Consider the following 22,439-nt stretch of genomic DNA (forward strand, 5'->3'; position numbering starts at 1 on the left):
GTTTAATTCGCTACAGGCTAGGGCAGGAGATAGGGCAGCGAGGGAGTGAAAAGGAGGGAGGGAAGCTTACATCACCTCACTTTCTGTAGTCATCGCGGGACCTTTCTGTACCTCCCCATGGTTGCCGGCTCTGTTCCAAAACAAGGAAGTGACGTCAGAGGGGGGTGGCCGGCAGCCATGGGGAGATGCAGAAAGGTCCTGCAATGACTCAATTTAAAGTTTACTGCCGCTGCTGCTGGTTAAGGAAAGCAGCAGCAGCAGAATAGGGAGGGTGGTTCCGGACCCAGTGGACAGGTTGTGCACCCCATTAGGGCGTGCACCTGGGGCGGTCCGTACCCCCCACCCCACTCCCTCCTTGGTATTCCACTGGGTGAGGGTACAAGTACAAATAACTTAGGAGCATGACAAGGTCAGTGTCAAGTACAAACATGGTAAGGTAATACAACAACAAAACAAATGGGTCTTTTTTGCTACGGAGATGCCAAAGATATTAGTATTGACTTGTAGGTCATTCTGGTTGTAAGCACATGTCTAGGGTGCTCCCCCCCTGTTCTGATGATTTAACTGGAACGTAAACCACCATGATGTTACCAACTTTGAATATCAAGTACTTGATAAATAAATATATATAATTTTTCATCTTTAATTTGTTTATTTTGCAAACACGTGTACAAAATATGATGTCGGTAAAAATAGGGAGACAGACAGAGCTATTCATCCATCCTAGAGTAAGATTACAATTGTCTATAATTATCCCCTCAAGGAGCTGCCTACTTTGGTGACGTGAAGCCATAAATGGCAGTATTCCAGTCATTTGCACGCATCTGCTAAGTTTGTCCTTCTTTGTTGGTGATGTCAATATGTTTCATACCATTAACCGATACCAAAGGAAGTTTACGATGAGGATCAAACTGCAGCCGAACAGTTGACTTCTCACAGATCCAGTAATTCAAATAGAGGCAGTTCCAATCAAGTAGACCTCTCACAGACAGCACTGCACAGGAGGAATTATGATGAACTTTAACAGAAGATCTAAGGTAAAAAATGAAGTTGTTTCATAATTACAACCTTATCACATAGCCTATTGGATAAAATCCCAGCCCTGTATTTGGGTGGCCTGCAGGGAGCTTCTCATCAGTACGGCTAGATTCCAAATTCTGACCATAGAAAAATCAAGGCAGATAAAGGCTATACGGCCTCTCCAGTCTGCCCAACCATGTCATCTTCTAACCCTTCCTGTCCCTTAGAGATCCTGTGTAGTTGTCCTAAGCTTGTCTGAATTCAGATACAGTCTTCCTCTCCACTTGAAGACCATTCCATGAATTCACTGCCCTTTCCATAAAGAAGTATGAGTCTTTCTGCTTTCACCTTCATCCTATTCCCCCTTATTCCATAAGAACATATAAGAACTGCCATCTCCGGATCAGACCTTCGGTCCATCAAGTCCGGCGATCCGCACATGCGGAGGCCCAGCCCAGTGTACACCTGGCGTAATTTTAGACACACAGAGCGTCATTTCAATCGAAAGGTACTTGTCTCCTGTGTATTTATGCTATGGAGGTCTATAAAGGTCTCTGTCATATCTACCTTCTCCTGCTTTTCTTCCAAAACATACCTCTTGAGATCTTTAAGTATTTCCCCATGTGCCATTTTATTAGCTGCCTCGGGACGGACTCCATCCTTTTTATATCTTTTTGAAGGTTCAGACTCTAGAATTGCACACAGTACTCTAAATGAGGTCTCACCAGAAACCTATACAGAGGCATTATCACTTCCTCTTTCCTGCTGGCCATTCCCCTCCCTATATACCCAAGCATTTTTCTAGCTTTTGCCACTCTGCATTTATGTGAACAAAAATAAGTAACCCTCGGGACTCCTTCTAAATATTTCTGGACACATATATCTATATGAATGAAATGTGCTTATTAATAAGGTGATGTAGGAGAGTATGTCAGTGCACAATTCAAATTCTACTGCATGTTATTTAAAACCCTTAACGGAGACAGCCCGTCCTACCTGAACAACCGCCTCATCCCAGCATCCACAACCAGATACAGAAAAACGCATTCCCCATTCATACCCCCCACCCCCACCCCGATCAAAGAAGTAAAACGATCAAAACTACATGACGGCCTCCTGGCCACTCAAGCGGCAAGACTGGACAACCAGATCTCCAACCTTCTGATGTCCACCCCAGACTACAAGACGTTCAGAAAAGAACTAAAAACTATACTTTTCAAGAAATTCCTGAAACAGCCCTAACGTCACATACTCTCAACAATGCTAAAATTGATAAAGGATCTACCCTTTACCTTCATAACAAGGACAATTATGCTCCCACTGAAACCCCAGTTTACAAATCTTCTGTAAAGCCTCCTTGTTCCTAACTACCAAAGAAATATCAAAAGATCTACTCTTTACCACTCTAGCAAATCTATTGTTCTCCCATTGTAACCCTGTTTATAAATCTTTTGTAAGCCGCCTTGAACCGCAAGGTAATGGCGGAATAGAAATCCCTAATGTAATGTAATGTATTCTTATTATTTATTTTGTATGATGCTTTGTAAACTGTCTAATTTTTTAGACAGAATTTACATTTTTACTTGTTTGGCTACCTTAAATTCACATATGATCATACTCAAAGTTCAGCTTCCCTTTCCCATAAAAAAAAGTACTTAACCTCTTAAAATGTACTGTTCCTTTGGGTTTTTGCAGCCTAAATGCCTGGCCCTTCATTAGTATTAAATCTTAGCTGCCAAATTCTGGACCATTCTTAATGCTTCCCTAGGTCTCTCCTCATATTATCCACACTAGAGAATAACACGGGACAAATTTTTTCCTGCTCCCCGTGGGAACTCATCTTCCCATCCCATCCCCTGTGACTTCTTTTCCTGTCCCTGCCCCATTCCTGCAAGCTCTGTCCTCATCTGTAGAAGCCTCAAACCCACTTTAATATCATATGGGTTTGAGGCTTGTGTGGTCACTCTTTGCAAAAAAGAATCTATAAAGGAACTAGGGGAATGAAAAATACCATGAAGAATTTTAAAGATGACAACAGGCACATTTGAACTGGACTCTGAAATACACAGGGAGCCAATGAAGACTACGAAGCAATGGTGTCACATGCTCGAACTTTTGCTTCCCAAAAATCAATGTTTGTCATGTTATATCTTACCATGCTTTGTTAACTATGTTTTGCCATCTCTGTCAGACAATGTCCTGCCATGCCACGTTTGCCATCATCTCCTATAAATACATTTTAAATGTATGTAAACTTGTAACCCGTTTTGAGCTCTCCTGGGAGGACGGGATGTAAAACCAAATAAATGAATAAAGACATCATCAGACACCAACAAAAGCCTCAATAAAGAAAGGTATCATGAGAAATAAAATGGGTGAATTTTTTTTGGGAGTGAAGTGTCTGTTTGGTGCTTAATGCTCTTTCTCCAAGGCGACATCAGAGTCTGGCCTTACAACTTGTGGTGCACTGAACTCTTACCTTGGCTTTGTACCATTGTGCCATTGCCATGTGTTATTGATGTTTCTTACACCAATCCAGTATACGTCATTAGTTGAGTTAGGCATGAAGTCCTAGAAATACCAAGAATAGTCAAAGGTCGGTCTAAGTTCAAGCTATTGTTCAGTCTCAAATGTATCTATTATGGCAGAGAAAAGATGTGGTGGCCGTGTTAGATCACTCTTCAAGGTACTTTATGATTAGCTTTCGAAGGTAACCTCTTCTTCCTCAGATCAGAAATAAGCAAATGTTGACAACATCAGTATATTTAAGAGAAACATGGAAGCATTTCAGTGGTAGTTGGAGACAGAGGTGACAAAATAGTTTGAATTTCTTTGTAGTGGGGAAAAAAGGCAAGTATTGTCCTGTCTGGTAGGTATTAAAATATTTTATCACTTTGATTTCAAAAGTCTTCCATTCTTGAATTGTCTTCAAATTCCCTTTCAGTATTTTCACCATAAAATCATTGGGGCAGTGGTCAGTTTTTCCAAAGTTCTGTCCAGCATCCTGGTTAGCATTGTCATTTTTCATATGATCTCTGTGTAAGTTGTTCCTAGTCTTTAGCATCTGGCCTGTTTCTCTAATGTAGCACCCTTCTTTGCACTGGAAGAAGAGCAAGTGAAGGATCCCCTTATGTTTTTCCCATATGAGTGATCATAAGATCCTTAGCTTGTCACACTGCCATTCTCTTCTTTGTGGGGGTGTGTAGGGAGTTTGCTTTTCACCAGTTTCTGTTTCGGATTACGTGGCTGACGGAAGGCCAGCACAGGTGGAGCTGGGAAGATTTCTTTTAGTAATTCATCTTCCTGGAGTAGTGGTTGTAGATCTCTTATCATTTTTCTTAGTTTTTCCATCTCTGGATTGTATGTCACTACCAAGGGGGTCCTTTCTGTTGTTTTCTTGTCCTTGAAGTGCAATAGGTTTTCTCTGGGTGTTTTAAGGAATGAGGTGATATTCTTGGAGATTATTTTAGGGTTGTATCCTTTTTATTTGAAGGATTCAGTCAAGGTTTCTAGGTATTTCTCTGTCTCTTGGGTCAGAGCAGATTCGGTGGTATCAAATGGCTTGGCTGTGTATAATGGATCTTTTTATGTGCAAGGTGTGGAAGCTGGAGTTGTGGAGGGAGCTGCATCTGTCTGTAGGTTTCTTGTATATAGCTGTTTGGATGTAACCATTGTTGATAGAGACTGTGGTGTCTAAACAGTTGACTTTGTCTGGGGAATAGTCCATTCTGAATTTGATTGTAGGGTAGCATGTATTGAAAGTGATGTACAATTGTTTGAGAGTCTCTTCCCCATCAGTCCAAATCATAAAAATGTCATCAATATACCGGTGATATTTAGAAATGTCTCCTCTAGTTCTGCCATGAAGAGGTTTGCATATTGTGATGCCATCCTCATGCCCATAGCAGTGCCCTTGATTTGCAGATAGATGTCATTGGTAAAGTGGAAATAGTTGATCAATGCTGTAATAGCTTCCGGAGAGTGTTGGTGGCCCAGGGTTGATGATTTTAGGAATTTTTCACATGCAACAATGCCATCTATATGGAGAATGTTGCCGTATAACGCATCCATTGCGACTAGAAGTACTCCGGATGCTATATATTATTTAATTTGTTCAGGAAGTCTGTGGTGTCTTGTATAAAGTTCTTTGTCTTCTGTACTAAGGGTTCAAGAATCCCTTCTATAAATCCAGATATTTCTTCTGTGAGTGTCCCAATACTGGATATGATTGGTCTGCCAGGGTTACCGGGTTTATGGATTTTTGGCAGCATGTAGAATGTGCCCATAGAAGGATGGCTGTATTTGCTTTGGAAGTGTTTTGATGAGGCTTTTTAGCTGTTTAGTGGGGTCTCCAGACAGTTTTTTTTACAGTTTGTGTTATTTGACAGTTGTCTGTGTCCTTCTACAAAGTAATTTTGTGTGTCTATAATTACTATAGCGCCTCCTTTGTCTGCAGGTTTGATGACAACGTTTGGATTATTTTGTAAGCTTTTCATGGCAGGTCATTTTGGTGGGGAAAAGTATAGAATTTTCTTTTGTTTGCTAGAAAGTTATGAATTTGCCCTATGTCTGAAACTTTCTATGTAGTTATCTAGTTTTGTCCATCCTGTGGAGTAAAATATGTATTTTTTTCTTTAAAATTGTATTCCAGTCTGTTGAGATTCTCTTTTGTGGAAATGTACTTTTAAGGGGAGTTTCCTGAAGAATTCAAGATCTGAGTATAGTTGGATTTTATCTCATTTTCTGGTAGGGGAGAAAGAGAGTCCTTTCAACAGTACAGAGGTCTCCTGTTCTGATAATTGATAGTTGGAGAGGTTTACAATCTCCATTTGTATTGCCTGTTTGGGAGTCTTTAGGTTTTCCTGGTCACCGTGTCTGCTTTCACGTTTTAGGTAAGTTGGGATGTATGTCCAAGTGATTCAGGTCTGTTCCATCAGGTATTGTGCCTCCAACGTTCCGGGATGGAATTCTGTTCTTTGTGTGATCTGTAGGAAGGAGGTGAGCTTTTTCTCTTTTTTGTGAATAGCAATGAACTGTTTCTTTGCTTGGATTTCCTGCAGATACTTATGTAGTTGGCTCCTGTGTATTCCTTATGAATTCTTCTCTCTGGGTTTTTATCATTTCCTTTTTCTTGTAGAGCTGATGTATAAGTTCATGTCTCAGTTTCTGACTGGTACGTTTGCAGAGTTTTTCTGCATAGTCAGAGTTAAAAGTAGTTACCAAAGGATTTTTGATCTTGACTCCTTGTCCTTCTTGCAGATTGTCAGAAAATAAAGATGACTGTTCAGTTTGGTTTCTTTTTCTATACGTTTGTTCTTTTGCCTTTTCATGTGGCCATATGTGATATATTCCATTTTGAGAGAAAAGGTGTAGTGGCCGTGTTAGTCCACTCTTCAAGGTAATATATAGAAGTAAAACAAAGACCTTGGCTTTCTTTCCCACTACAGAGAAATTCAAACTGTTTTCAACTACTGATGAAATGCTTTCTTGTTTCCCTTATAAACTAAACTAAAGCTTAACTTTGTCTACCGAGTCATCATTCTGAGAAGGCTCAACTCAGTTTACAGCAATTAAATAAACAGGGAATAATTTATAAATGATAAATAGAAGATGATAGCAAAATTTCAAAAGAATTAATTTTCAAAATGTTTGGCAAATAGAGTAGTTTTTAAAGATTTACAGAAAAATTGAAACGAACTGGAACTCCTTAAAAAAAAGGGGAGATCATTCCAGAGTTGAGAGAGTTTAAAGACCAAAGATTGACTGAAGATCTTGACTCCTTTAATCCCGAGAGTTTAAATGGTTGGCTACCTCTTGCAAAGGAGAATCGGTAAACGTTCCAAAATAAAGGTATAAGAGGATTAAAGATACCATGTAGGATTTTAAAAGAAATACAAGCGCATTTCAATTGAATTCTAAAATAAACCAAGAGCCAATGAAGACTCTGAAGCAAAGGGGTCACATGGTCACATTTACATTCGCAGCAGTATTCTGAATTAATTGTAATCCATGAAGCCAAATTTTTGAAATGCCAACATTTGCTTATTTCTGATCTGAGGAAGAAACGGTTTCCTTCGAAAGCTAATCATAAACTACATTAAGGGTTCCTTTTACGAAGCTGCGTTAGAGGTTTAAAGCACGTAATAGCACGCGCTAATTTGCCGGCCGCACTAGTCGCTACTGCCTCCTCTTGAGCAGGCGGTAGTTTTTCGGCTAGCGTGGGGGTTAGCGCGTGCTAAAATGTTGTGTGTGATAAAGCCGCTAACGTGGCTTCGTAAAAGGAGCCCTAAGTTAGTCCAATAAAAAATGTATTTTAATTTTCCTTTATGTTTTTGTTTTATTTCTACATATTATCTATTATAATTATATTTCTGGAAAAAAAAAAAAGGTTTTCACACAACTTAAGGATTTCTTTTAAAATAGAAGAATTTTGCATCCTACACAAACTGTAGCACATTAATAGCGTAATTAACGCACTGACCTCGGGATTCTCTCACTGGCATCCTTGTCGGCAGCCAATCGTGTGTCAGACAGTGTCAGTTAGAAAATTGTGCCTCAACTGCCTATGTAAATGCGATTGCCACAAACAAAGAAATCAGAAATGTAGGCCCGGAAAACCCTGGCCTACATTTCTGGAGCCTATCTTTTCTGGGTGATCCCCTCCACAGCTGATCACGGTAGAGGAATGCACAATCAGCTGAGCTGGCAGGACTCCCCAAAACTGCAGCTTTGGGGAGACTTGCCTGCTCAGCTAATTGAGGATTCCCCTGCCGCAATTAGCTGATACCAGCAGGGAGATCCCCGATTTCTCTCTCTCTCAGTCCCTCCCACCCACCAACCAATCCCCCAAGTACAACTCCAAGGAGAGACCCCCCTCCTCAGAGCCCGACATCCCCATACCTCCCCTTGTACCTTTGATAGATAATCATTACAAATGATGGATAAAAGGAAGAGATATTTGTGCAATGTCACACCAAGTGATATCAGAGCAGGGACTGGAGGACTGGGCAAACAAATGGCAAATGCGCTTTAACGTAGATAAATGCAAGGTCATGCACATAGGGAAAAAGAACCCGTTGTTCGAGTATAAAATGGGGGGGAGATTGCTGGAAGACACCGGACTTGAGAGAGACTTGGGTGTGCTAGTGGATCCATCCATGAAACCATCCGCACAGTGTGCAGCAGCCTCGAAGAAAGCCAACAGGATGCTGGGCATCATCAAGAGGGGCATATCAACCAGGACGCGGGAAGTCATCATGCCGCTGTATCGAGCGATGGTGCGCCCACATCTGGAATACTGCGTTCAATATTGGTCGCCGCACCTCAAGAAGGACATGGCAGTTCTTGAGAGAGTCCAAAGGAGGGCAACGAAACTGGTAAGAGGGCTGGAAAACTTCCCATATGCTGAAAGGCTGGATAAACTGGGGCTCTTCTCTCTGGAAAAAAGGAGGCTCAGGGGGGATATGATAGAGACCTTCAAAATACTTAGGGGCATAGAGAGGGTGGACAGGGACAGGTTCTTCAGACTAAAAGGGACGACAGGTACAAGGGGGCACTCTGAGAAACTGAAGGGAGATAGGTTCAAATCAAATGCAAGGAAGTTTTTCTTCACCCAAAGGGTCGTGGACAAATGGAATGCGCTCCCGGAGGAAGTGATCCGGCAGAGTACAGTACAGGGATTCAAACAGGGATTGGACAGATTCCTGAGGGAAAAGGGGATCGTGGGGTACTGAGGGAGGTGCTGGGGTGTTGCATAAGTATAGACAGCTCACCAGGTCGTGCAGGTGCAAGGCCGGAGGGTTAGGACATTGATGGGAAGATAGGACTTCGATGAGAAACCTAGGGGGCAAGGGGGCCCCTTCTGGTGATTAAGGCAGGTCATGACCTGTTGGGCTGCCGCGGGGGCGGACTGCTGGGCGGGATGGACCTCTGGTCTGACCCGGCAGAGGCACTACTTATGTTCTTATGTTCTTATGTTCCTCTACAGAATACATCACATGTATTAACACATTTTTACCAGATCTGTTAGGGTCTCGAGCAGAGCCAGGTGAGAGTCTCTGGAAACACAGTACTCCTGGCCATCTCTCCATATTTTCTTCTCATTAGATAGAAAGTAACACTTTCCTTTCCAGGGTCTCCAACTCTCTGGACAGAATTCATACTGCTGACCTATGTGTAAAACAGAACATGAAATAACTGGAGTTACACAAATGTTATCACCAGAGTAAGATTTTTCTGCTAATCTGGTTTGATATTCAAAGACATTTATCTGGGTAGGTGCTGGTGTGGGATATTCAGATAGTGCTACTAAATATTTCATCTGATCAGCTCAGAATTATCCAGATAGTACCAGGGAGGTCCAAGGGTGAAGCTTGAGTAGAGCCAACATTCATCCGGTTAGTGGCAGTATTCAACATGGCTACCCAGATAGCTAGCTGCATAATTTAGAGAACAAGGAAGCTGTCCTAATTGCTATCCAGATAAGTCATCTGGATAGTAACTCAATATTGCCACCATGTGAATAGTGCTGCTGGCTCACTGCTTTAACCGGATGTTCAGTAGCAGCTATGAGATACTGCCTCCAAATATTCAGAATTTTCTCCTTGTGGCAGCCAGTATTTTAAATAAATACCAACTATTGGAGGTTCCATATTGAAGGAGATATTTCTGAGATATGATGACTTGCAGCCACCAGAGGTTGCAGTAAGAACAGTTAATGTAGCTGGTTTTAAGTAAGGTTTGGACAATTTCCTGGAGGAAAAGTCCATAGTCTGTTATTGAGACAGTCATGGGGGAAGCCTTGGATTGATAGCATGGAATGTTGCTACTATTTGGGTCCATGACCACCATGAAGATAGGCTACTGGGCTTGAGGGAACATTGGTCTGACCCAGTAAGGCTATTCTTATGTTCTAACTGAAACTCACCTCCAGGAACATCTCTACACATTATACCTCAAAGTATATGTGCTGTTCCACAACCCATGCAGATATACAAATAGGGAAGGGGAGTTTTCAGATAGAAAAGGTGAAATGTTTTTTGCAGGCATAAATTTTCCTCGCAACGTCTCAATTAGGTAAAAGTGTATGTACCACTCATGGTCTCCCATATCTTTAACTTCTCCAGCTTCTCTAGTAAATCCAGTCCTGTTGGGGTTGATGCATTTTTTAAAGATGTCTGATCTATAGAATAAGAGAAGAGAAAGAAAAATCAAGAACTTGCTAATATATTACATAAAATAAAGATAGACATTAAGGGGGAAATTCTGTATAGGATGCCAGTCTCAGCTGCCGCCTATGCAGCGGCTGAGAATTGCACACCGGCATCCTTTACTGAATCGTGTCTGTATTAACAAACAGACGCCTAACCTGCCCGTTTCTGTATCTGGCATAGGTCATAGAAGAAGCCCTTTCTGGAAACGTCAATCGCTCCTCCTAAACTTACTTGCTCCACTTCATCACTGACGCTGAAACTGTGGATTGAAGACAAAGTTTTATTTTATTTTTCTTTCCAGCTTATGATTTATCTTTAATCTTATCTATTGTTTTGCCTTTTGTCTTTGTTTTGTTCTATTTCTATCATTTAAATTTCTCCAGAATTCTACTGTTCAACGGCTCCCCCTTCTGCTTCTATTCCTTTCTCTCCTCTCTTCTACCTTCCAAAGTATTTAGATCAATGCTGTCTTGTTAAAATGTTTATTTTATTTTTATTTTTCCTCTAACTCTACTTTTCACTTCTCTATTACCCTCCAGGTACTTTAGTTAGATTGTGAGCCTTCGGGACAGTAAGGGAATTTTTCAAGTACCTTTCTTATTTCTAATCTTAATGTATATTTTCTGTAAACCGCTTAGAACCTAACGGATGTAGCGGTATATAAGAAATAAATTACATTACATTACATTACATAGGTGCCAGTTAGAGAATCGCGTTGCTGCTGAGCTGATCGTGGCAAGGGAATCTCCCTGCCATGATCAGCTCAGCGGCTGCGGCAAGGAAACCTCATCCCCATGAACATCCCCATCAGAAGTGATGCCCAATTCCTCCCTTCTGCCACCATTTGAAACAATCCCACCTTGCTGAAAAAGGTACTGGGGGGATCCGGGTAGGTTTGGGGGATCATGTGTTCATGGGGTGCCGGCAAGAGGGACTGGGCATTCCTCCTGCCGCGGATAGTGTTGGGTGGGTTTCGGGGTGGCGGCAGGAGGGAATGGGAATCCCTCCTGCCAGGGATTGTTTTAGGAGGTGATGGCAGGAGTGATTGGGCATCCCTTGTGCTGGGGATTGTTTTGGGTGTGGTGACAGGAGGAAGTGGGCAACCTTTCTGCTGCCAACTTGCGGTGGGGTTCAGAGGTTCCCTTCTACGGCCGCTCAGCGAATCGTGGTAGGGAGATTTCCTTGCCATGATCAGTTTAGCGGCCACGTCTACTTGAAATGTAGCTCAACATTTCAATGGCCTACATTTCAAGCACTTATCATGGTCCAAGGGGGACACCCAGGGCTGCTTAAGCTCACCCATGGCCACTTCTAGACAAAACTACACCCATGACCAGCCTTGGGCAATCTTAAGCATCCCTAGGCGCCTCCTTTACCCACCACAGATGCCTAAAGTGTAGGCGTCCTGCTTCGGGGTAATTGTTTTAGAAAATCTGCATCCCAATTGACTGGTTAGACATCAGTAGGGTGCCTACCGCCGTCTATTACTACTATTTATCATTTCTTTAGTGCTGAAAGGCGTACGCAGTGCTGAACATTTAACATAAAATATACAGTCCCTGCTCAGATTGACAAATAGGACATCTCAGGGTTGGGGAGATTATGGTAGAGAAAAATCATACTGTGGGTCTAGGTATCAGGCATCAGTGAATGGGAGTTAAGAGTTGAAAGCAGTTTCAAAAAAGTGGGCCTTTTATCTTGGATTTGAATACTGCTAGGGATGGAGCACGACGTATTGATTCAGGCAGCCTGTTCCAGGCATACGGTGTAGCAAGAAAGAAGGGACGGAGTCTGGAGTTGGCAGTGGAAGAGAAGGGTACAGATAAGAGGGGCTTGTCTGTTGAACGGAGCTCATGGGGGGGGGCGGGAGCAAAGGGGGAGATAAGGAGAGATATTGGGGGGGCTTCAGAGCGAATGCACTTGTAAGTCTGCAACTGTTTTCAGAAATGGATGGGGAGCCAATGAAGTGACTCGAGGAGAGGAGTAATGTGAGAATAGTGGCTCTCACGGAATATGAGTCATTCAGCAGCATTTTGAATGGATTGAAAAGGTGAGAGATGGGTGCGCGGGAGGCCTCAGAGAAGTACATTGCAGTAGTCTAAGCGTGAGGTGATGAGAACGTGGATAAGGATTTTGGAAAGAACATTAAGAATAGCCTTACTGGGTCAGCCCAATGGTCCATCAAGCCCAGTAGCCCATTCTCACAGTGGCCAATCCAGGTCACTAGTACCTGACCAAAACCCAAGGAGTAACAACATTCCATGCTACCAATCCAGGGCAAGTAGAGGCTTCCCCCGTGTCTTAATAACAGACTATGGACTTTTCCTCCAGGAATTTGTCCAAACCTTTCTTAAAACCAGCTACGCTGTGTTCTGAGAAGACGGATTTTGATAATTTTATAGAGGAGGAAGCGACAGGTTGTGGCAGTTTGTTGGATATGAGCAGAGAAGGAGAGAGAGGAGTCAAAGATCACCCCAAGGTTGCAAGCTGATGAGTCAGGGAGGAGGATAGTGTTATCCACAGAAATAGAGAACGTAAAGGATGCCTATATCGGTGGCCGCCGATCGTGTGTCAGTCATACATCAATGTCCTTTACAGTATCGTGTCTACATTGCTGAACAGATGCCTTAAATGAAGGCCTCAAAAATGCAATCTAAAGGGTCTTCAGAATACCAGCTGGGTTGCAAGACTCATGCAGGATGGACTCATTAGTCCCGTTGGGTTGTTATCTATACTGAAAACTACCAATATCTTAGTTTATTTCTTCATTATTCTCAATATTTTTTATTTATTTTTTTTTAATATAAGTGTGTTATATATCATTTACTTTTTTATCAAACTGCTAAATACATTCCAACTTTATCAGAAACATGAACTTAGCTTGCTTTGCAGAGAGTTGGAATGTATTTAGCAGTTCGATAAAAAAAGTACCGTATTTTTCGCTCCATAAGACGCAATTTTTTTCCCAAAAAAAATTGGGTGGAAAGAAGGGTGCATCTTATGGAGTGAACACCCAACCCCAACCTCCCACCCCTTACCTTGTTTTAGTTCCTCCGGGGTCCTGCCCTTCCCTACCAAGAAATGTGTTTAATGTATTTTTACACTCAGAGCTGCGCTGGAAGCAGAAAGCAACTTTATTTACAGACCCCCACCTGCCACTTTAAAGAGGGTGGGTGCCACACATTCCTAGACAGGAAACAGCCAATCAGTGCATGGGGGTGGAGGCTAAATGACATGGTGGACAGAGCCCTGATCCGCTCACTGTTGCAAAGGAGAAAATGTGGAGCTTGGGGGGGGGTGGAGAGGGATGGGTCCTAGGCGCTGTGGTCGGTTCAGGTTCTCCGGGGACCAGAGGTGGTTTTGTCAGTGCACCTGCCCTGTCTCACTGCTGAGCACACAATGATCAGAATGGCTGCTCCTCAGAAAGTTTGTATAGTGAGCTCAAGAAATTGGACCAGATCTACCGCCAGATCGACAAACTCAAAAGCGACAAATCTCCTGGACCGGATGAAATTCATCCGAGAGTCTTGAAAAAGCTAAAAGTCGAAATCGGAGAACTATTCCAAAAATTTGCCAACCTGTCAATCAAAACAGGGCAGATACCAGATGACTGGAAGATAGCGAACGCCACGCTGATATTTAAAAAAGGATCAAGAGGAGTACCGGGCAACTATAGACCTGTGAGTCTCACGTCGGTCCCTGGGAAGATGGTTGAGGCGCTGTTCAAGGATAGCATAACCCGGCACCTAGACACACATGACCTGATGAAAGCCAGCCAACATGGATTCAGGAAAGGGAAGTCATGCTTGATGAACCTACTTCAATTTTTTGAGACAGTGAACAGACAAATTGGTAATGGAGAACCGGTGAATATTATATACTTGGATTTTCAGGAAACTTTCGACAAAGTTCCACATGTAAGACTCCTCAGGAAACTGCAGAGCCATGGAATAGAAGGAGATATACTAAGATGGATAGGCAAATGGCTGGAGAACAGAAGGCAGAGAGTGGGCATAAATGGGAAATTCTCAGACTGGGAGACTGTGACTAGTGGTGTGCCCCAGGGCTCGGTACTTGGGCCCATCTTATTTAATATCTTCATCAATAACCTAGAGGATGGAACATCAAGTGAGATCATCAAGTTTGCAGATGACACAAAGCTATGCCGGGCCATCAAATCGCAGAAGGACAGTGAGGAACTCCAGAGTGACTTGAGCCGATTGGAGAATTGGGCAGATAAATAGCAGATGAAGTTTAATGTGGAAAAATGCAAAGTGATGCACTTAGGCAGAAAAAAATAAGGAACACAAGTATAGTATGTCAGGTGCAACTCTGGGAAAAACTGAACAGGAAAAGGACCTGGAGGTATTAATCTATAGGACACTGAAGCTGTCGGTGTAATGCGCGGCGGCAGCGAAGAACGCAAATAGAATGCTAGGCATGATAAAGAAGGGAATCACGAGTAGATCGGAGAAAGTTATAATGCCGTTTTATAGAGCGATGGTCAGACCACACTTGGAATACTGCGTCCAGCATTGGTCTCCATACCTAAAGAAGGATATCATACTGCTAGAGAGGGTGCAGAGACGAGCAACAAAGCTGGTGAAAGATATGGAGAACCTGGATTATGAGGAAAGACTTAAGAGACTGGGGTTGTTCTCCCTTGAGAAAAGGAGACTTCGAGGGGATATGATCAAGACATTCAAAATACTGAAAGGAATCGACAAAATAGAGCAGGAAAAAACATTATTTACAATGTCCAATGTGGCACGGACAAGAGGACATGGGCTGAAGCTAAGGAGGGATAAGTTCAGGACAAATATCAGGAAGTTTTGCTTCATGCAACGAGTACTGGACACCTGGAATGCTCTCCCAGAAGAGGTAATTGCGGAATCCACCATTCTAGGATTTAAGGGGTAAGTTGGATGTACATCTCCTTATGAGTGGCATGAAGTGACATGGGTAAGGGTAAGCTAGATGCATTTCTCTTTACGAGAAGCTTAGAGCGATATGGGGACCAAAACTATGCCAGGGTACACCTGGCGGGGCCTCCGGTGTGCGGATCGCCGGACTTGATGGACCTAGGGACTGTTCCGGAGATGGCGCTTCTTATGTTCTTATGGTAGATAACACTGGCATGGATTGGGACAGATCGAGGATTGGGGACTGTGGGCTGGGACTGTCTTGAGTTTACGCAGCACCAAAACTGCTCCAGGAAGCAGCATCCAGAGTCAGTGATTTCTGGGCAGCGATTTTTACTTGCAGAGAGAAATCAACGAGGAAACAAGTGGCATCACTTTCAGAGATGTAAAGCAATGTGGGTTGAGACTTAGGGAAGCTGAGGTTCAAATTCTGCTTTTCCCTTGATGCTTCTTGTGGCCTTAGACAAGTCACTTAACCCTCGCACCTGCCTTTTTGCGCCACTGCTGCTGCAGCTAGTTTGGGAGTCAGCTGGAGGGAAGGGCAGGACCACCATAACGCTGGAGGAACTAAAATAAGGGGCGGGGGGCATGGAGCTCTGCCTGCCCTGTCCTGGCCTACCACTAGACCACCAGAGGGGATAGAACCTGACAAGGAGTGTGGGGTTGGGTGCAGAGCCTGGTAGGGAGAATTTGGTTCAAAATGTTTTTTTTCTTGTTTTCCTCCTCTAAATCTAGGGTGCGTCTTATGGAGCGAAAAATACAGTATATGATAAATTACACACTTATATAAAAAAAATTTAAAAACAATATATTGAGAATAATGAAGAAATGAACTAATTTCAGTATAGATAACAAACCAACGGGACTAATGAGGAGTCCAGTCTTGCGATCCAGCTGGGATCCACTAGCAATCCAATGTTATATCTTGACATGCACTTTGGTGGTATTTAGAAACATAGAAAGTGACGGCAGATAAGGGCCAAGGCCCATCAAGTCTGCCCACACCAATGACCCTCCCCTACCTCCCTTTGCGAAGAGATCCCACCTTTCGATCCCATTTAGCTTTAAAATCAGGCACACTAAATGGGATCGAAAGGTGGGATCTCTTCGTAAAGGGAGGTAGGGGAGGGTCATTGGTGTGGGCAGACTTGATGGGCCTTGGCCCTTATCTGCCGTCACTTTCTATGTTTCTAAATACCACCAAAGTTATTTAGATTGCATTTTTCAGGACTCAAATTAGTGATATAAAGAGTATATATTGTTAATTCCTTAATAACCTCCTTTGGGAGAGCATTCCAGGCGTCTACCACTCGCTGCGTAAAACAGAACTTCCTGACATTTGTCCTGGACTTGTCCCCCCTTAGCTTCAAACCATGTCCTCTTGTCCGTGTCGCGTTGGACAATGTAAATAATTTATTTTCCTGCTCTATTTTATCGATGCCTTTCAGCATTTTGAACGTCTCGATCATGTCCCCTCGCAGCCTCCTCTTCTCAAGGGAGAACAGTCCCAGTTTCTTCAGTTGTTCCTCATAAGAGGTATGGAGAACTTGGAATATGAGGAACGACTCAAGAAACTGGGACTGTTCTCCCTTGAGAAGAGGAGGCTGCGAGGGGACATGATCGAGACGTTCAAAATGCTGAAAGGCATCGATAAAATAGAGCAGGAAAATAAATTATTTACATTGTCCAACGCGACACGGACAAGAGGACATGGTTTGAAGCTAAGGGGGGACAAGTCCAGGACAAATGTCAGGAAGTTCTGCTTTACGCAGCGAGTGGTAGACGCCTGGAATGCTCTCCCAAAGGAGGTTATTAAGGAATCCACTGTGCTGGGATTCAAAGGCAAATTAGATGCACATCTCCTTACGAGAGGCATAGAGGGATATGGGTGACTAAAACTACATCAGGTGTATACCTGACTGGGCCTCCGCGTGTGCAGATCGCCAGACTCGATGGACCATGGGTCTGATCCGGAGATGGCAGTTCTTATGTTCTTATGTTCTTAAATGAAGGCCAAACATTTTGCAGGCCTACATTTAAGGCGTCTGTCTCATGTCTAGGGAGACACTTAGGGACATTTAAGCACACCCAAGGCCACTTCCGGGTGGAACCATGCCCTGCCTTGGCCATCCTTAAGCATCCCTACACATCTCTGTAGACACCCTACAATGTAGGTGTCCCTTCCTCTCACAATTAAAAAAAACATGCATCCTAATTGGCTGTAGGACACCTACCTCTGCCTGCAATCGGGATGCAAATTTAGAGAATCAGACCCTCAGGGCCTGATTCTATAAAGAGCACCTAGGTTAGGAGCCGCTCGGTGCCCTAATCACGGACGCCAAGTGATGGCCAACCTAAATCCGCACGCAACTAAATGATTTGTAATTGTTGAAATAGTGTGGTAATTGAACATGCCATGAAAAACCGAATAAAACCATTTTTTGTTGTTAATTAAGGTTGTACACGGCCAGCGATACAAAAAACAAAATGGCTTCCTAATAGAATCTGGGCCTTATTGTAGTTACTGAGCCTAGTGGTTTAAATTTTTTTTACAATTATCTTTATTTGAATTGATCCTGAGAAGCATTTGCATGTGTTGTGGACTCGTATATTTGATATCAAGTTTCAAGTTTATTAGGATTTGATAGACCGCTTATCAAGGTTATCTAAGCGGTTTTTACAATCAGGTACTCAAGCATTTTCCCTACCTGTCCCAGTGGGCTCACAATCTATCTAACGATTTAATACTAAGAAATGCAAAAACCTGCGGGAACGGTACAGTTTAGGGGGTGAAGAACTTTTGTGCATGAAAGAGGAGCAATAAGAAGACCTCAGGATTAGACTGAAGCTTAGCAACCTAGCACAAAACAGGCAAAATCAAAGAACTAATTTCAAGATGCCCAGACACAGTTTATTCAAGAATAACTCAGGAGATTATAAGGCAGGAAACTGCTGTGTTGCATATACAGAGGCCTGTTGCCAGGGTTATTTTAGGTCTAACACAGAATAGTTGTCATACTTACATAAAACCCCCAGGGTTATTGACACAATCAGTAAAACAACACACAGGATCAGTAGAAAAAGTGAAGCATAGAACCCGAGGCAGGTTTCACGTCGTCGGAGTAAAGCTAGGACAGAGAATGGAGAATTAATCATAAGTGGCCATATTTAAAGCCAGACTGCATAGATGTCTAGGTGGGGAAAGGGAAGTTCACCATTTGCAGAGTATATTACATAACAAACATTGAATGTAGAGCTGCTTTTTTGTTTTTAAATCACAAAACAAAACTTTGTTTCAAAGAAGCAAACATGGGGGAATTGATCAATATGTGCTACTTTGGCACAAGTTCTCATTGCATAAAATAGTACCACTTGTGACATAGTAACATAGTAACATAGTAGATGACGGCAGATAAAGACCCGAATGGTCCATCCAGTCTGCCCAACCTGATTCAATTTAAATTATTATTATTATTTTTTTTTCTTCTTAGCTATTTCTGGGCGAGAATCCAAAGCTTTACCCGGTACTGTGCTTGGGTTCCAACTGCCAAAATCTCTGTTAAGACTTACTCCAGCCCATCTACACCCTCCCAGCCATTGAAGCCCTCCCTTGCCCATCCTCCACCAAACGGCCATACACAGACGCAGACCATACAAGTCTTCCCAGTAACTGGCCTAGTTCAATCTTTAATATTATTTTCTGATTCTAAATCTTCTGTGTTCATCCCACGCTTCTTTGAACTCAGTCACAGTTTTACTCTCCACCACCTCTCTCGGGAGCGCATTCCAGGCATCCACTACCCTCTCCGTAAAGTAGAATTTCCTAACATTGCCCCTGAATCTACCACCCCTCAACCTCAAATGATGTCCTCTGGTTTTACCATTTTCCTTTCTCTGGAAAAGATTTTGTTCTACGTTAATACCCTTTAAGTATATGAACGTCTGAATCATATCTCCCCTGTCTCTCCTTTCCTCTACGGTATACATATTCAGGGCTTCCAGTCAGTGGTAAAATAACTTGTCTTAACAGTAGCACACATTGATAAATCCCCCCCCCCCCCCCTTAGCTGGCACTTGGCATTCCTCATCGCTGCTGTAAATACCAACATTTAAATTGGACACTATGACTTTCTAGAAACTGCCATGCATTCTTTTCATGCCCCATCAAAATCGTGCCTAGAACAAACCTCTTTAAAAACTAGCAGCATTTCTAAAATGTTTAAAGATATAGAAACCTAAGTCTGGTATTTAAATGTTCACGTACTACACAAGTCTTCCAAAATCACCTCTTTAGTAAACTATGCTGGATTCCTTAACCCTAGAAAAAGAGACCATAAAGCAAATGATGTTTTTAACAAACGTCCTCAGGAGTTTCTGAAGAGGGACCTCGTCAAATGCTGTTTGAAAATCCAGAAATGCTGTCAATCAACTCATCTTTATCCACATGTTTATTTATGTCTTCAAAATATGCAGCAGATTGGGTGAGACGATGTTTGCCTGGGCTAAATCCACATTGGCTTGGAATTTGAACTTGAGGTCCTTAAGCTCATGAGTGGCTTTGGATGAAGCTACTGGACAATCCATATGATATCTCGACAGTGTGAATTGTTCCTTATTCTGATTTTTGGTTGTCCCAAATGTATCCCACCCCGCCCCCCTTTTACTCAGCTGTGGCAGAGAAATGCTCTGATGCTTCTAGAATTCCTATGAGTGTCGGAGCATTGGCGCCCCAAGTCATGGCAAAAACCTCTACCAGGGGTCCTAAGTTTCCAAAAGGTTTCAATTTTTTCTCTATCCAGATTTTATTTGTCACTTTTCTTCAAACCTTACATCTGGCCAGACTTACTCTCCAGAGTAGCCTGTATGATGGATCCAATCTTCTAATGTGCTAGAACCGTTTCAGCCGCTGCTTTTTAGATTTCACCGGCATTGCTGATGAACCATTTTCTTCCATGTTCGGCCTCTCAAAATAGTTGAAGAGATTCACCAACATTTGGAAGGTTTCCAAATTCTGGATGTCCAAGATTCAGCTCTACACAGTAGCCCTGGCAGTATTAATCACCAATAGAGCTCCATTTGGGGCATAGAATAATGGTTGATTTGCACCATAAGCACCTGCTAAGTGATTCAGTGACTATCTCTATGTTCAGCAATTTCTCTCATTTTGCCCAGCCCTGAGGTCAGGCTCAGTATAAGAGCATAAGAATAACCTTCCTGGTCCATCAAACCCTGTAACCTGTGCTCACAGTGGCCAATCCAGGTCACTAGTACCTGGCAAACACCCAACGAGTTAATCCCCCTTGGACCCCTTTTCAAAAGTGAGGAACAAAATCAAAAAGAGACCAAAACCAAGACAAAAAGCAAATTCAAACTTTGGGGCTCTTTTACTAAAGATAAGTGCTCTCTAAATGGCGCATGTTCTCTTTTATACCTATGAGCCATGCGGCCCTTAAGACCTGATTCTATAAACAACATCTAACTCCTAGGCGCCATTTATTGAATCTCACCTAGCAGTGCCTAAGCGTTCTTAGATGCTAGTAGGTGTTAAATCCATAGGCGCACTCCTTTAAGGCCAGGGTTTTCTTGGCCTAAATGAGTGCCTACTGACGCCTAACTCAATCCACACACAAACTCACTACCACCACCAAATCTGCCTTTAACTATGCCTACTTACTGGTAGGCATCTAGGTGTAGACACCTACATGGAAGTGGTGGGCACCTACTGAGTTATACCCCCTGCTGGTTGATTCATTTTTTAAATCTTCTTTAATTGTTTTTTAATGGCGCTTTCAATTATCAGTGCCAATTAAGCCAATTAAAAAAATTAAGGCGCCTTACTGTAGGTGTCTTTTAGAGAATCGGGGCCTTAAAGCACACTAATATATGTTAGAGTATATTAAACTGTAGTAAAAAGGTCCCTTTATTTGCTACAACTCATGGAGATATACGTACATAGTAAATGACGGCAGATAAAGACTTGAACTATCCATCCAGTCTGCTCATTAGTTATACATATTATAAATTCATGATTAACTTATCTTATTTCTTTGAGCTTTGACGGAGACTTCAGTAGTTGGAACCTAAGAACAGCACTTGGAAGAGCTTTGGATTCTTGCCCAGAAATAGCTAAGAAGAAGAAAAAAAAAACCCCAACACATTTTTAGATTGAATCAGGTTGGGCAGACTAGATGGACCATTCGGGTCTTTATCTGCCGTCATCTACTATGTTACTATAATGTTTCTGAGCTATAAACTGTAAAGTCTACCTGGTACTATCCTAGGTTCCGACTGCTGGAGTTGCCATCCAAGTAAAGAATGACACGGGGAAAAAATTTGTCCCTGTCACTGCCCCGTCTCCGCAACTACAGTACCTGTCCCCACTCCCGCAACCACTGTCCCCACTCCGTCCCCGTGACTACCATCCCCACCCCTTCCCCACCCCCGCGACCACTATCCCCACAGCATCCATACAAGCCTCAGTACTGCAATATTTAGCTTATTCCTTCCTTATAAATCGAAGTTCTGGCTGCTGAACTAAAGAAAGAGATGTTCATGTGGCAGGGCTTTGTTTTATCAATATAAAATATTGATATATACTACTTACTAATATACTACTTTATCCTAAAGAAAAAAAAAAAAGAAATAGATTTTTTTTTTTCTACCTTTGTTGTCTGGTTTCTGCTTTCCTCATCTCATTCAATTCCTTCCATCTACAGTCTGCCTTCTCTCTGTGTCTTCCATTTGCTCTGTTACTGTGCCTCTCCCTTCCATCGCTCCCTCCTCACACTCCCAATTGGTTTGGCACCCATCTTCTTCCCTTCACTCCCCCCCATAGTCTGGCATCTCTGTCTTCTCCCTTCCTGTGTTTTCTCCCCCTCTTTGTTCCCCATTTCCCTTCAGTATCTTCTCCCCACCCTCTGTTCCCCATTTCCCTTCAGCGTCTTCTCCCCATTCTCTCTTCCCCATTTCCCTTCAGCGTCTTCCACCACTCTCTCTTCCCCATTTCCCTTCAGCATCTTCTACCCATTCTCTCTTCCCCATTTCCCTTCAGCATCTTCTCCCCACTCTGTTCCCCATTTCCCTTCAGCGTCTTCTCCCCACTCTCTCTTCCCCATTTCCCTTCAGCGTCTTCTCCCCACTGTCTCTTCCCCATTTCTGTTCCCCATTTCCCTTCAGCGTCTTCTCCTCACTCTGTCTTCCACATTTCCCTTCAGCGTCTTCTCCCCATTCTCTCTTCCCCATTTCTCTTCAGCATCTTCTTCCCACTCTCTGTTCCCCATTTCCC

The 22,439-nt window shown here is 42.9% G+C and overlaps 1 protein-coding gene across 1 annotated transcript in view; it reads right to left on the minus strand.

The window, feature by feature from the left end:
- Nucleotides 1–827: 827 nt before the first annotated feature.
- LOC117366682 (natural killer cells antigen CD94-like) overlaps nucleotides 828–22,439 on the minus strand; it is a 32,595-nt gene continuing 10,983 nt past the window's right edge. Inside the window, exons 3-7 of the mRNA XM_033958379.1 lie at nucleotides 18,178–18,282; nucleotides 10,112–10,201; nucleotides 9,038–9,189; nucleotides 3,500–3,591; nucleotides 828–1,032 (exon numbers count right to left, since the gene is read on the minus strand). Of these exons, the coding sequence (XP_033814270.1) occupies nucleotides 828–1,032; nucleotides 3,500–3,591; nucleotides 9,038–9,189; nucleotides 10,112–10,201; nucleotides 18,178–18,282 (644 nt within the window). The remainder of the gene's footprint in view (nucleotides 1,033–3,499; nucleotides 3,592–9,037; nucleotides 9,190–10,111; nucleotides 10,202–18,177; nucleotides 18,283–22,439) is intronic.

This window comes from Geotrypetes seraphini, chromosome 1 (assembly GCF_902459505.1).
Source record: "Geotrypetes seraphini chromosome 1, aGeoSer1.1, whole genome shotgun sequence".
In the NCBI taxonomy this organism is placed as follows: Eukaryota; Metazoa; Chordata; class Amphibia; order Gymnophiona; family Dermophiidae; genus Geotrypetes; species Geotrypetes seraphini.